The sequence below is a fragment of the Bactrocera tryoni genome, chromosome 3 (genome assembly GCF_016617805.1).
Source record: "Bactrocera tryoni isolate S06 chromosome 3, CSIRO_BtryS06_freeze2, whole genome shotgun sequence".
NCBI lineage: Eukaryota > Metazoa > Arthropoda > Insecta > Diptera > Tephritidae > Bactrocera > Bactrocera tryoni.
The window spans coordinates 29,056,647-29,070,702 of record NC_052501.1 but is presented as its reverse complement, the minus strand read 5'-3'; the positions used below and the strand labels follow the sequence as shown (position 1 = coordinate 29,070,702).

The 14,056-nt window shown below is 33.0% G+C and overlaps 1 protein-coding gene across 3 annotated transcripts in view; it reads right to left on the bottom strand.

Annotated features, from left to right (window-relative positions):
* Positions 1-2,009: 2,009 nt before the first annotated feature.
* LOC120770958 (dystroglycan) overlaps positions 2,010-14,056 on the bottom strand; it is an 83,011-nt gene continuing 70,964 nt past the window's right edge. The window contains exons 2-9 of one of the 3 annotated variants that reach the window (XM_040098688.1): positions 11,702-11,956; positions 7,994-8,044; positions 7,567-7,931; positions 6,132-6,331; positions 5,112-6,068; positions 4,855-5,049; positions 3,331-3,492; positions 3,132-3,253 (exon numbers count right to left, since the gene is read on the bottom strand). In XM_040098688.1, coding sequence (XP_039954622.1) covers positions 3,132-3,253; positions 3,331-3,492; positions 4,855-5,049; positions 5,112-6,068; positions 6,132-6,331; positions 7,567-7,931; positions 7,994-8,044; positions 11,702-11,956 — 2,307 coding nt within the window. Of the gene's footprint in view, positions 3,254-3,330; positions 3,493-4,854; positions 5,050-5,111; positions 6,069-6,131; positions 6,332-7,566; positions 7,932-7,993; positions 8,045-11,701; positions 11,957-14,056 lie in introns of all 3 variants that reach the window. The other 2 variants (XM_040098686.1, XM_040098687.1) reach the window with 2 other exon arrangements.

The following is a 14,056-nucleotide window of genomic DNA, read 5'->3' as shown; positions in this document are numbered from 1 at the left end:
TGTTTGATTTTCATAATTATAATATAAGTAGCATGTATGTATGTATGCATGTATCTAAGTGTATAAATATAAAAATTATTTAAGCATTAATATAAATTACAAAAAACTACATACATATATATGTACATATGTATATATGTAAAGTATAATAAAGTAGTGATTGCTCAAAATTCAACATTATACGCTAAAACTTAAAACTGCGTGTGTAGATATGTATGTGTGTGTGTAGATCAAATTGGCAGTCGATTTTACGAAATTTCAAATTATTTGTACAATTAACCAATTTTCGAGTTGTAAGTTGAAAATCATAAATGAAGAAAATAATCTCTTAATACAAGTGTATGTATGTATAACGGCATGTCCGATTCAACAAGCGGCAAAACAACACTCGCTAAAGAAAACAAACAGCCATGGCTGCTAAGAAATACAGCAAAAAGCTAGCAAAACAACCAAAACAATAACAAAAATTAAAATTTAATTTAAAAAATGTAAATAAAAAACAAAAACTAAAAAAAGAGTAAAAAAATTAGATAAATTATAATAACTAATTAAAAAAAAATTAACATTAAACAATAAAATAAAATATTGTATGAAAAAACGAAAAAAGTGCAATAAAAAAATAATTAAAATAATAATAATTAGTAATTAAAAATAATTAATTAATAATTAAAAAATGTTATAAAATAAAAGAATGTTTAATAAAAATAAAAATAAAAATATTATAATTATTTTATTTTATAATTAATTTTAATTTTATTAATTTTTTTTTGTTTGAATTTGAAATTAATTATAATTTTAATTTTAATTATTTGTTGTATGTATTTATAAAATAAAAAATGAAGAAAATTATTAATTCATAGTTGAAAAAAAATTGTTTTAAAAAATAAATTGTTGATCAATAAAAAAAAATTAATTAAAAATAAATGTCAATTAATTTAATAAAAATTAATTATAAAATAAAAAAATGAAAATAATAATATGTGTATATAAAAAAGCTGCCACAAAATTAATATTGTAAAACAAAAAAATTGTTTATTATTGTTGTTTCCGGAATAATTGCAATATTTGTTTTGCTCAAAATTTTTTAATAATTTTCCGGAATATTTGCAATCCTTTTTTCGAAATCTGTTCAAACATTTTTTTCGACAACGTTGTGAAAAAATTGTATCGAAATATTATTTATGTTTTTTCGAAATCCTTTCGAAATTTTTCTCCGTAATCGTTCAAACATTTTTTTTTCAAAAATTTTTTGCAACGTTTTCAGACATTTTTCTCGGAATATTTTCAATCCTTTCACTATTTTTTCGCAAACCTTTCAATATTTTTTTCCAAACTCTTTTCAATATTTTTCCGGAATCTTTGCCATATTTTTTGTCGAAATCTATTCAAAATTATTTATCGAAATCTTTTAAAAATTATTTTCGATATCTTTTAAATATTTTTCCGGAATCTTTGTAATCTTTTTTCGAAATCTATTCAAAATTATTTTCCGAAATTTTTGAAAAATTATTTTCGATACCTTTTCAATATTTTTCCGGAATCTTTGTAATCTTTTTTTCGAATTCTATTCAAAATTATTTTTATATATATTTTTTCCAAATTTTTTTGAATAATTTTTTATCGAAATATTTTCAATATTTTTCCGGAAGTTTTGCAATATTTTTTTTTTTTTTTGAAATCTTCTCAATACTTTTTTCGAAGTTTTTTTTTGTAATTTTTTCCCACATCTTTTCATTATTTTTCGGGAATCTTTGTAATCTTTTTTTCGAAATTATTCAAAATCATTTTTTCGAAACCTTTCAATCTGTTCAATATTATTTTCCGAAATCCTTTCAGTATTTTTGCGAAATCTTTGCAATATTCTTTTCCGAAATCTTTTCAATATTTTATTTTCGTAATCCGCTCAATTTTTTTTCATAGTCTTCTCAATATTAATTCCGAATCCTCTCGATGCTGTTATAAAAATCAATTCACCACGCTAAGTGTGTGCTTGTAGGTAAAAAAGTGTGTTGAATTTAGCTTTTTATTGTTGTTTAGCGTTTTTTATGTGGCGTAGACACACGTCTACAATTCTTCTTGTCTCCTTACAAATACAAATACAAAACGTTTCAACTCATCATTACATATTTATGAAAATACGAAAATGGCTTTTGTATAAACGCGCTTGATTATCCGACATTTCTTACTTATGCTCTTTATTAAATTAATTTGTTTTGTTTTGTTTTGTTTGTTTTTTGTTTCGCTTTCGCTTTGTTATACAAGTGAAAAATCTTAAGTAACACACATGCATATTAATAATGATTGTGACACGTTTTCATTTTGATTACAATACAACTATGTTACGCAACGTCGTTAGTTAAAATATCGTAACTGTAAAATACTCTAACTGTATATATTTTAGTTTGCGGAAGCACCGTTAGCACTTAACGCAAAAGTTTGTTTGTTTTTTGTTTTTAGAGTTTTAGAGTAAAGTCAGCACATACAGGGTGTTTACAAACGCGCTTTTGTGCACAATTTCTGCCAGTTTGGTCGCGAGCACGTTATGCCGTTATTTTTTACGAAAGTTAAAGTAAATGTATGCGGTTTTCCACAAACTAACGCTAAAGTATATTAAATATATCCGTTTTAGACACTAAAATAATTGTTTTCAAATCATACTTAATATTTTAATTTGTATTTATATATATTTTTTTTTTTGCCAAAGTATTTAAACCGTTAGTTGTCGAGTTTTTTCGAGTTTTTTTTGTAATAAATTAGAAAGAAAATAATATAATTACATGTAGTTGTGTTGAGTTAACGTTTGTTGTATATTTTATTGTTAAATAATTACAACAACTTTGTTCATAAGTTCCGACAGTTTGAGGCGCCATTTTGTAATGATAGCTGCTCGTCGTTTCCACTACTCAATTGTCGTTCGTAGCTTTGCTCTATCACCTATGTTATGTATAGACTTAATATATGTATGTATGTATATAATATAACTTAAAAAGAAAATAAATGTTTATGTAGTGAATTAAGTAGTAAAGTTTCCATTTTGTTGCAGTTTAGCAGTAGTTGGGAGATTCCCGTTTTTTGCCATAAACTTTTGCTCTCCACACTCTCACACTCCACATTCTCCACAATCCACATTTTTATGGCGAAACATATGGTGGCGGTTTTCGATATGATGGCGTTGCTGGTGATTTCCCCCGCGCTTCGCGTCCTCCCACGACAACGGCGGGCGGTGGCACATATTCATCTACATCATTGTCGCCTGCAAGGCGGAACAACAGCATAAATTCAATATTAGCTTTGCAATTTATTGATAAAAGCTCGCAAAAGCGCACTCACCATTCATGTTGGACGTATTGTAGGAGGGTGGCAACAATGGCGGCTTCTCGTCCTTCAATATGATTGGGCTCTTATTGCCGATTTCGGGTTTTTCGTCCAGCTCATCTTGGAAAATGACAGGTATATTCTTCTTGCGGAACGATCTACGCTCTTCTTCATCTCCTAAACGAAAATAAATAAAATAAAATGCATAAATATTACATAATTATATGAACAATTTAAAGAGGTTAGATGATAATAATACGAACTTTCACCCAGTAATCGGTCAGGTAGCCAAACACACACTGCTCTAAATAGCAGCAGAAGGGTGTGGTAGAGGTAAAGTAATCTCGTCCCAGGGGATGAAAGAATTAAGTAATATAATACCATTGGCTCTTCTCCCAAGGGACTGCATTACCAAAAAGGGTAAATTTCACCAATAAGTTCAAGATTAGCAGTAAGGCTGAAAGCAATGACTCCACTCTCGAGCCACTGTTTAGGGATGGTAAAATCAAGCGGTATATCGACGGCTCAAAAATGTCGGAGGGAATTGGTGCATGAGTCGCAGGACCGCGCACCAAACACTACATACCTATGGGCAGTTTTCCGAGCATTTTTCAAGCAGAAGTCTGAGCCATAAGTCGGTGCATAGAAAAAAACCTCCAATGCAACTATAGCAACGAGCAACTGGTACAGGAGTGTAGAGAATGGCCAAATAGCTTAGCGGAACGTAACCAAGTGCACCTTATCGGGCTGCACGGTCACAAAGGTGTAGCTTGGAATGAACTGGTATGGTATGAAAAATGGTATGACCTGAACCCTTCATTGCGGTGGGTCCTCATACCATAAAGGAGAGGGAGGTATTGGCAACAACTCTTAAACAGTTTTCGCGAGCAAGGTTCTGGAGAAGATTTATGGTCCTTTGCGCATTGGCAACGGCGAATTTGACATAGATCAGCGAACTAAGAGACAACGGCTACGCTGGCTAGGTCTAGAGAGTATTCGAGGCAGTACCCGCCAGAGGAAGCCGAGGAAAAGGAAGACCTCCACTCAGTTGGAAAAACCAGGTGGAGAAGGCGCCAAACAGCGAAAAAGAAGAACGACTGGCGAGCTGTTGTTAAGTCGGCTATAACAGCGTAAGCGGTGTATATGCCAATGAAGAGGAAAATGAGTTCAGTGTGTTATTATCAAGCTGAATTAGCCCAAGGTATTTGTTGTTCACCAGGCCAACAGTGGGTATTTTATTTAAATGAAGGCGGCTTAAAGCCACGATTATGAAGAATGCACTTTCCTCGAATAAAAATTGACTTTATCTCCAATAAACACAGTAAAAAAGTGCAAAAACGCATTACAACCTTTAAAGGCATTAACTTAAGGAATCCAGTGATGTCACGTGATGATCGGTTTTCCAACCACCAGCTCATTTAAATGTTCATTAAAAATCTATTTTAAAATACACTTTAAATATCACTCTTGTAAACTGAACTTGCCTAACCAATTCAGTTATCTACTTATATGTATATACCGTTGAGTCAAATAACTCACCTAATTCCATTTTGCCGCTCTTACGACGGCGACGATGTAGACAACACGCAATGAGGCAAGCAATTAAGATCATGCTGACAATAATCACCGCCGGCAAGATGATTGTGTACATATACTCTTCGCTGAAGCTCGATTTCAGAGTTGGCTGATCGGGTTTCGTCGGCACATAGTCGCGGTGGATGATATCAGTTTGTGCTAAAAATAATAAATATATTTGCTAATAATATGAAAAATATATAAGAGCAATTCAAACTTACGATGGCACAAGCCTAACGGCAATGCTTGCACATTGGTTAGGTTCAATTCAGGTCCTAAAATCTTTTTCACATGATCGCGCACCATATGATCCTTAATTAGGTAAACACTGCGTACAGCCTCGATTTCCTCTTCGGGACAACGATTATGCGACTTGTACAAGCTCGTATTGTAGAAATTCACAATTGTGCTATCCGAGTCGTGATGCGTTGTCACCGAACGTATTTGCACGTACTGTGTCGTTTGATCGCCGAACAGTTGAGCAATGCGTTCCACAAATTTACGCTGCAGATCTGCATTGAATTGCTCGTGCCTTATGGCCAGATAGGCTTTGAAGTAGACGCTAAATTCTTTCTTCGGCGCATGATTCACCACCACAACCAAAGCGTCGGTGGCGCTCAGGCCGCCAGCATCTTGTGCGACGAGCAAGTATTCCTCTGAGCCGGCATCACCACTCTTTGGTATGCCATAGAATTCCTGATTCTTCGAGTCGAATTGTAACCAATGACGCGGGTTCAGCTCTTTGTGATCCTTCGTCTTCAACGTTAACGTCAGCTGTTCATTATCGTTGGGATCGTAGAACGTATCGCTGGGTACTTTGTAGACGAGCAAATGACCGACGGTAGCATTAACGCGATCCACTTGATTGCGTGGCAGCGGTGGTACGTTTGTCGCCATATGTGTCGTTGGTTTCGGTTTGGTAATGTGCGATTTCTGGCAAGCGCCAATCAGCTGACCCGTTATGGATTTCACACTCAGTGTTGGATACACCAAATCGCTTAAGCGGCTGGCATCTAAACGCTTGACTAGCTTATTGAGCTCTGCCTCGGGACACTCATTGGTGGGGAAGGTCTCATTGAAATATACAAAAGTAGCGGTATTTGGATCCTGTGGCATCGGACGTATTTCGCGTACAACCAACGAGTTGGTGTTTTCATCACCCAGTGTTGAGGCAACATCTGAAAATTATGAGGGATTAGTTATACGCTGGTATAAATATAATTTTATTCGAAGCTGCTTACCGCGCATTAATTTCAGCTGCCAGTCAATGTTGTGTATGTTCTTCTCGTTGATCTTGACGGTAATGCTGATCTCGTGATTAACGGTACGCACACCGCGATGCTGTTGCACAGATATCTCAAGAGTTTCCGTTACTGAATCATTGCCAGAGTCGGTTGCCGTTAAACGGTATTGCCATTTTGAAACCGAATCATCCAGGGGTCTACAAGTATGAATGTGAGGAAAATTTTTATATTTTAATATGTTTGAGTTTAAAATAATTAAATATAATTACTTTTCAGATGTAAAAAATTAATCAGTTCAAAAATTCCACCATATGGGAGCTACTAAATATTATAGTTATACAACTTTTCTCTTTCTATTTGTTTTAATTAAGTATATGCCTAAATTTTGATACCTTATCTTTAAAAATAAATTATTTATAATGCAAAATTTCATTTTTGAACGATATTTTATAGGGGAGCTATATGTTATAGTGAACCGATCAGGATAATTTTCACGGTATATATTTTAATTACGATATCCGAATAACGTACGAAATTTCGTGTTTTTAACACTTTAAATGTGGGACTTACAATGTGAAATACCGTTTTTGAATAATTTTTAATATGGAAGCCATATGCTATAGTCAGCCGATCAAGACAATTTTCACTGTACAGATTTTAATTACGATATCCGTATAACGTACGAAATTTAGTGTTTTTAACACTTTAAATGTGGGACTTATAATGTGAAATACCGTTTTTGAATAATTTTTAATATGGAAGCTATTTGCTACAGTCAACGGATCAAGACAAGTTTCACGGTTTATATTTTAATTACGATATCCGAATAACGTACGAAATTTAGTTTTTTTAACACTTTAAATGTGGGAGTTATAACCCAAAATCTTTTGAATAATTTTTAATATGGAAGCTATTTGCTACAGTCAACGGATCAAGACAAGTTTCACGGTATATATTTCAATTACGATATCCGTATAACGTACGAAATTTCGTTTTTTTAACACTTTAAATGTGGGAGTTATAGCCAAAAATCGAATTTTTGAACGATAATTTATGCATTATGCTGTTTGGCTGTCCACTTTCTGTACAAACATCAAATATAAGTCTCAAAAATCCTACTTAGACCTACTCAGCTCAGCTTTCGAAGCATTTCAGAATACTTTTTGATAAGTAACTACTTATTTCTTGCTCTTACAAACAACATATACATATGTGACCTGGTCTACGAAAAGGGGGCTTAGGTGTCAAAAAAAGGAGAACAATTAATGAGATAACGAGAAACTGACGACTATTTTTAACAGCTTTTCCCAGAAAACTAGTTTTCGCACGTTAGCCCCCTTTTCGTAGACCAGGTCACATATTCAGAAAGGTCAAAATCAGCGAACATATGAGCCATAAATATTAATAATTAAAAACACTAATTTACACTTACAATCCATACAGTACATGTGTTTCGGGATTGAATTGTAACCATGACGATGCCTTCAATTCACGATCATCTTTATCCGTCAAATCCAAGCGCAGATTTGTGAGGTCCTCCGTATCGTAGAAGGCATCCTGCGGCACTGAGTATGAGAAGGCCTTGCCCGAGGTTACAGCGAATTTCTGCAGGCGTGTGCGTATCATTGGCGGTGTATTCTCTGCCTTGGGCTCCACATAGTCGGTAGAGGGCAGCGTCGGCGCCGTGGCATCAGTGCTGACGGAGGTTGTTGGTGTTGTGCCAAAGGTGGAAGTTGTTGGTGAGGTTAACGAAGAAGTAGGCGACGCAGCGTCGGCACCTTGCGGTGTAGTCGGTGGCTAAGGAGCGATAGATCATATTAAGACAGTGTTACAAGTTAGAATTATAACATTTGACTCACCGTGCGGCTCGCATCTGGTTCGGAGAACAAAGTGTTTGTCTCATTGTCATCCTAAAGGTGTTTCGTTGTTTGACAAAAGTTTGTTTTTGTGGCAGTCGTGTGTTGATTTGTTGATTTTTTTTTTCGAGAAAATAAAAGAACGAAATTATTTCGTATAACTTAGACGAGTAAAAATGTTCGATATCGATACTTCATGCCAGCAATATTTCGATTTTATGCAATATAATACTCGTAATGTGTGTATGAAGAAATATATGGAAATGTTCAAACATTAAGGTGCGACAATAATGCTAGAAGTCATGCATGCAGACTAGACTAGGTATGTATCTAAGTATGATATAAGTATGTGCAACAGTTATGTACAGTAGCTAGTAAAATAATAGCAGTTTGAGAGAGACCCAACGAAGCAGTTATTTAATATAATTTTTTTTTTACTTATTTTTTTAAATTTTAGTTTGAATTTTTTTCAATTTTTATAGCAAAAAAAGCAAAAATTATATAACTGTTCTTTAAGGGCTCACTCTCTGATTTGCTATTATTTCCATTTTAACTATAATAGTGTAAATTATGCAACATATTAAGATTATTGCGTCCAGAAGACGATATACAACAATTATATTTATTGGCAACTAATGGGAAACGCTTTAAAAATATTGCTTTATAAATATTATTCATAAATATGAAAATAGGTTAACTTCAGTTGCATCGAAGCTATAATACCCTTCACAACAACAAAAATAGATAGAAAATTATTGAGGTTTTGCGCTGCGACCTCTGGTCTATTGTGCCCTCTCCCATATCACATATGTATGGTCACAAGGATCCAGCATTATGAATACTTCCACGAGCTTGCTGGGCGCGACTGATGTAATATGATGCCTGTCCACGTAGATGGAACATATGGCCTTGAGCCTGTTTTTACAAATTGCTTCCATGTCTAAACCGGTAGTGGTGTGGCGCATACCTGCTGGCTGCCGCCACTACCGTTCTCTCACCACTCTCTCCTCCATGCAGAGCAACTCCTTTACTATGTGGGGCACGTTTCTGGCCCCATCAACCTGGACGCTGCCGCAGAGTGGGCGAGTTCGCCGGCCAGGTCATTGCCGGCTACCCCTTTATGCCCCGGCACCCAGATCAAGTGTACACGGTTATAAACTGATAGTCGGTTCAGCCTTCCTATACACTCCTCAACTAATAGCGATTAGACTTCATAATCTGAGATCGCTTTTAGTGCCGCTTGGCTATCGCTTAGTATAGCGATACTGTGGTTGCGATAGTTGCGATGGAGATCGATTTCTGCACACTAACTTTTAACAAAGATTTCTGCTTAAAAGATGCTGGGAAAACATCCCACTGGTATAGATAAATTGGTATGCGGTCTGCTCCAATGCCTTCCGGTGTTTTCGAGCCGTCATTGTACCACTGGATAGTAATAGGTCGAGCGTGGAATCACTCAACTCTGTCTTACTACCGAGAGTGACTCCAAACTTTTTTTACCCTCTTCGTAACGCCGTTGCTTGGAAGTAGAGCCAGTGGTGTATCTTCCCCTAAGGCCTTCATTTGTTGAGACGACATTATCTTCCATTTACCAAAATAATCTGCTGCCATGAGTCGCATGGTAAGTTAAGCTACCTGCTCCAACATTAATGCGGTTGGGCAAGTGCGCATTGCCCCTGAAGCGCATACGCATACGCAAACAAACACCCTGAACTTTTATATGCTTTATAGGGCCTCCGACGTTTACTTCTGGGTATTACAAATTTCGTTCCTAAATTTAGCCTTTTTTACAAACTGAAACGAAATAATCGAAAATCGAATAGCCAGATCTCGAAAAAATAGAAAAATTGAGCAAACTATTACACTGATTGGCTAGAAAAGCAAAGAGTTGAGGAAAGTCTTTTTAATTAAGTTTTAGAATAGAGTTGCCACCTAACAAAAAAATAATACACAATGTATGCTAGACGCACAACTTTTCTAATAATACTCTCAGAAAGCATACGAACATTATTTGCTTTCAAAATGAGTTGGAAACGAGTTGCCACCTTAAGGAAAAATATATAACTGTGTAAGATATTAGAGTGTAATGAACAAGCAAGACTTTAAGAAGGCTTTCAGGAAACAATACGAGCTTTTTGATTTAGATATTATTCAAAACAGAGTTGCCACCTTTTAAATATTTTTTTATTTTAGATTACAATATGTATGAGAAACTTTTAAAATATTATATCAGGGAACAATACGAGAAGTTTTGATATATGTATGTAGATATTATTCAAAACAGAGTTGCCACATTTTTGATTTTTTAAGATTATAAAATGTATGAGAATTGTTTAAAATATCAGGAAAAAATACGAGAAGTTTTCGATTTGGATATGATGCAAAACAGAGTTGCCACATTTTTGATTTTTTAAGATTACAAAATGTATGAGAAATGTTTAAAATATCAGGAAAAAATACGAGAAGCTTTCGACTTAGCTATGATTCTAAACGGAGTTGCCACCTTTTTATTTTTTTTTTTTAGATTAAAAAATGTATGAGAAATATTTAAAATATCAGGAAAAAATTCGAGAAGCTTTCGATTTGGATATGATGCAAAACAGAGTTGCCACCTTTTAAGTTTTTTTTTAAGATAACATAATGTATGAGAAACGTTTAACAAATGCTAGCTGCAGCTAAGCTAACATTTTCAATACGGCGTCATTATTCGAACAATTGCTGATATAACTGTAGTAGTTACACAGCTTAAAACATAAATAATAATAAAAATAAATGAAAACTGTATTATATAATATATTTTACGAATATTTATTACGCATTTACAGCAATGTACGCAGCGTTTCCAATTAGTTGTCAATGACCTGCATATACTTATGTACATAAACTATTAATATCGGGAAATGTTAGTATATAATACAATATTTATAGACAAATAAAACATTAAGTGGATAGTCACACACACACACACACACATAAATGTACAATATGCTAAAAGCAATACAAAAACAATAAGAAATGTGCATAATTGGCAAAATAGCAGCAAAGCAATTAACAACTATTATTATGAAGTGTGAATGTGCGAGAGTGCAAGAGTGCAACCGTTATACGTGATTAGCATTTGAATACGTAAATGTGAGATATGTGCGCGCGTAGCCGTAAGAAAAGTTGTGGGGCAAACAATTGGACACAATCATTGGAGGAAAGTTGGTGGTGGAACGGTGTTGGGTCATGATTGGCGCTTTGTTGAGTGCGAATGCGTTTGCAAAGCACGCCAATTTGCTAAACAGTGGACCGACCATGCGCTGCTTTCTATGTATGTATATATGTATGTATGTGTGTAGCTATGTGGGAGTAACTAACGGCATGCAGGCGCCCGGTGTTGATGGTTTGGGTGCTTGGACTGAGCGCTGGAGAGTGGTTGAGGTGACCTATGCAGTTGAGGTGCTAAAAAAAGTGCATATTTTTGTTTTTGCTTTTTTTCGGTTTTCAAAACATGCGTTCAATAATTTGCATTGGCAATACAACAATATTTGCGCGCTTCCACACGACTTTCAAGCGGGAAATTTCACAAATTTCTTTTTTTTTTGTGTTTCTTTTGTGGCTAATTTGTTGTTGCTTTTTATATTTTTTACACATTCCAAGCTTTAGAGTTCCAAAAAAAAAACGAGATTCATTGCTTTCTGCAAGCGATGCTACAACACGGCTCTTCACCTTTCTCAAGACGCCTTCAGCGGTTGTTGTCGTTAAGGTTGTTGTTATTGTTGTTGTATCACTGCTCGTTATTGTTTCCGCCATTGACAGATGCACGCTTGTTGTTGTTGTTGCGGCCTCTGCGCCATTTCTAACGGCTTCTTCCGCATTAGCGCCGCCTTTTGGCGTCAGCGTCGAGTCGGTGTTGTTATCAAATGTTTTTGTTGTTTGTTTAAGTATTTGCTGTAGTTGTGATTGTTGTTGCATACGTTCTAACTGCACTTGGCATCCATATTAGTGTTAATAGACAATCAATAACACATATTTTGTGGATTATATAGATTTTTTTGTTAACAAATAGTAAATATGTATGTACATATATAGTGGATAGAGAACAACAACAAAAAATAAGAAATATTTTACTGAGCTCGTTTGTACAAGTAATATTTTTTGAGTGTTTAAGTTACAGTTAATACTAAGATATGTAAATCCTAATGGGATATTTAATAGGTGGTGAGCACAGAGAGCAAAAGAGAGAGAGACAGAAAACACTCTCAAAAGTGTCAAAAATATGACATTTAACATATACGATTTGGAAACGCCGTAAAAAAGTGGATTATTTTTACTAAAAATTATTTTCTAAGTCTGAGTAGAGTTTTCCGAAGCTTTGCATTATTGCAGTGGAGACTTGTTAGTTCCATTGGACTCTCGAAGAATTTGTTTAGTTAATTCATTGAAAAATAAATGCAACTTTAGCTGAATTTTGTTTAATAACGTAAGATCACTATTAATGAAAAAAGTGAGGCTAGGTGTAGAGATAAATATTTTAGCCGTGAGTATGGCATACAGCTTTGTCAAAACAAGCCAGAATACTAGTAGGTGTCGATGCCTTTAGTAAGCTGTCGTTCGACTGGACGCCTTTGTATCCTATTCAATTTTCTTGGGTGGAATGTATTGTGTTAACAAGGTTAAAAAGGTTGCCACTTTATAGTACTACACATATAAATTGATATGTTGTGGCAAGAGCATCTCCAACAATCAGTTGAACTAGCTTGCTAGAAATACTGTACAAACCCGGTATTTATGTGAATGTACATATGTATGTATATGTTATAGGTGAACTATGGAGATGTCTTTTGCATCATATCAGGTTGTATTTACTTTCGTAGACACTCGAATTGGCTTCAAGATCGCTAATATTAGTATTCAAACTTCAAAACTAATCCAGACTTATAGTTTTCCAAAAAGTGATAAATTGTAAATGAAAACGATTGTGCTTTTTACATCAAATGGAGGAAACCATTTAGAATTGAAATTTGTACAATGTGGAATTATAACGGTACATTTATATAATGTGGCAGTATAACGGTACTTTAGAGTAGCAACTTTTTATGTTTTCGAGACTAAATTCCTCTTCATTACCAAGAAATTGAAAACAATAATTAAAAAAAATTAAACTAATTTATTACAAAAATTAATAAAATTAGAGAAATAAAATGTGTAAATTGATTAATTAAGAATTATAAGAATATAAAAGAAAACAAAAAATAATAATAATTAACAATAATTAAAAAAAATTAAATTAATTACTTAAAAAAATTAATAAATTCTAGAAAAATAAAATATTGAAATTAATTAATTAATTAAGAAATATAACAGAAAATTGAAAAAAATTAATTATTTATTCAATTAATTATTATTTAAAATGCATAAGAAAAAAAATGAGCAAAATTAAAAAGAAAAATTTAAATAAAATAATAAAAAATTATTTCAAAACAAGCAATTTTATAAAATAAAAATTGAAAAAATCTAATTTTATTATTTAAAAAATATATTTAGAACAGAAGCTCGTTGTTGTTTTCGAGACCAAATACCGCTTCATTCACACAAATTGAAAACAATAAGAAAAAAAATAAATTAATTATAAAATATTATAATTATATATAAATTAATATAATTCAAAAAATAAAATAATTATAAAACCAAAAAAAAAACAAAAAATAATAATTAATTTATATAGTATATAAGAAAAAAATTAAAATAAGCAATATTAAAATGATAAATTTGAATAAAATAATAAAAAATACTTAAAAATTTCATTATTATTATATTTACATATGTATATAGAATATTTTTATTATTTAAAAATTAATTAAATAAATAATAGATAAGAAAATAAAAAAGTAAAAGAATAACAAATAATAGAAAATTAAACAATTTTTATTACTTCAAACAAAAACTTAAAAATAAAATAAAAAATAAATGGAAAAATAGAAATTAAAATATTATCTATTTTTAAGTTTTTTTAAATTTTTTTTTCAAACAAAAAAAAAAACAAAAGCTAATTTTTAACGTTTTTTTTTCAAATAAAAATAA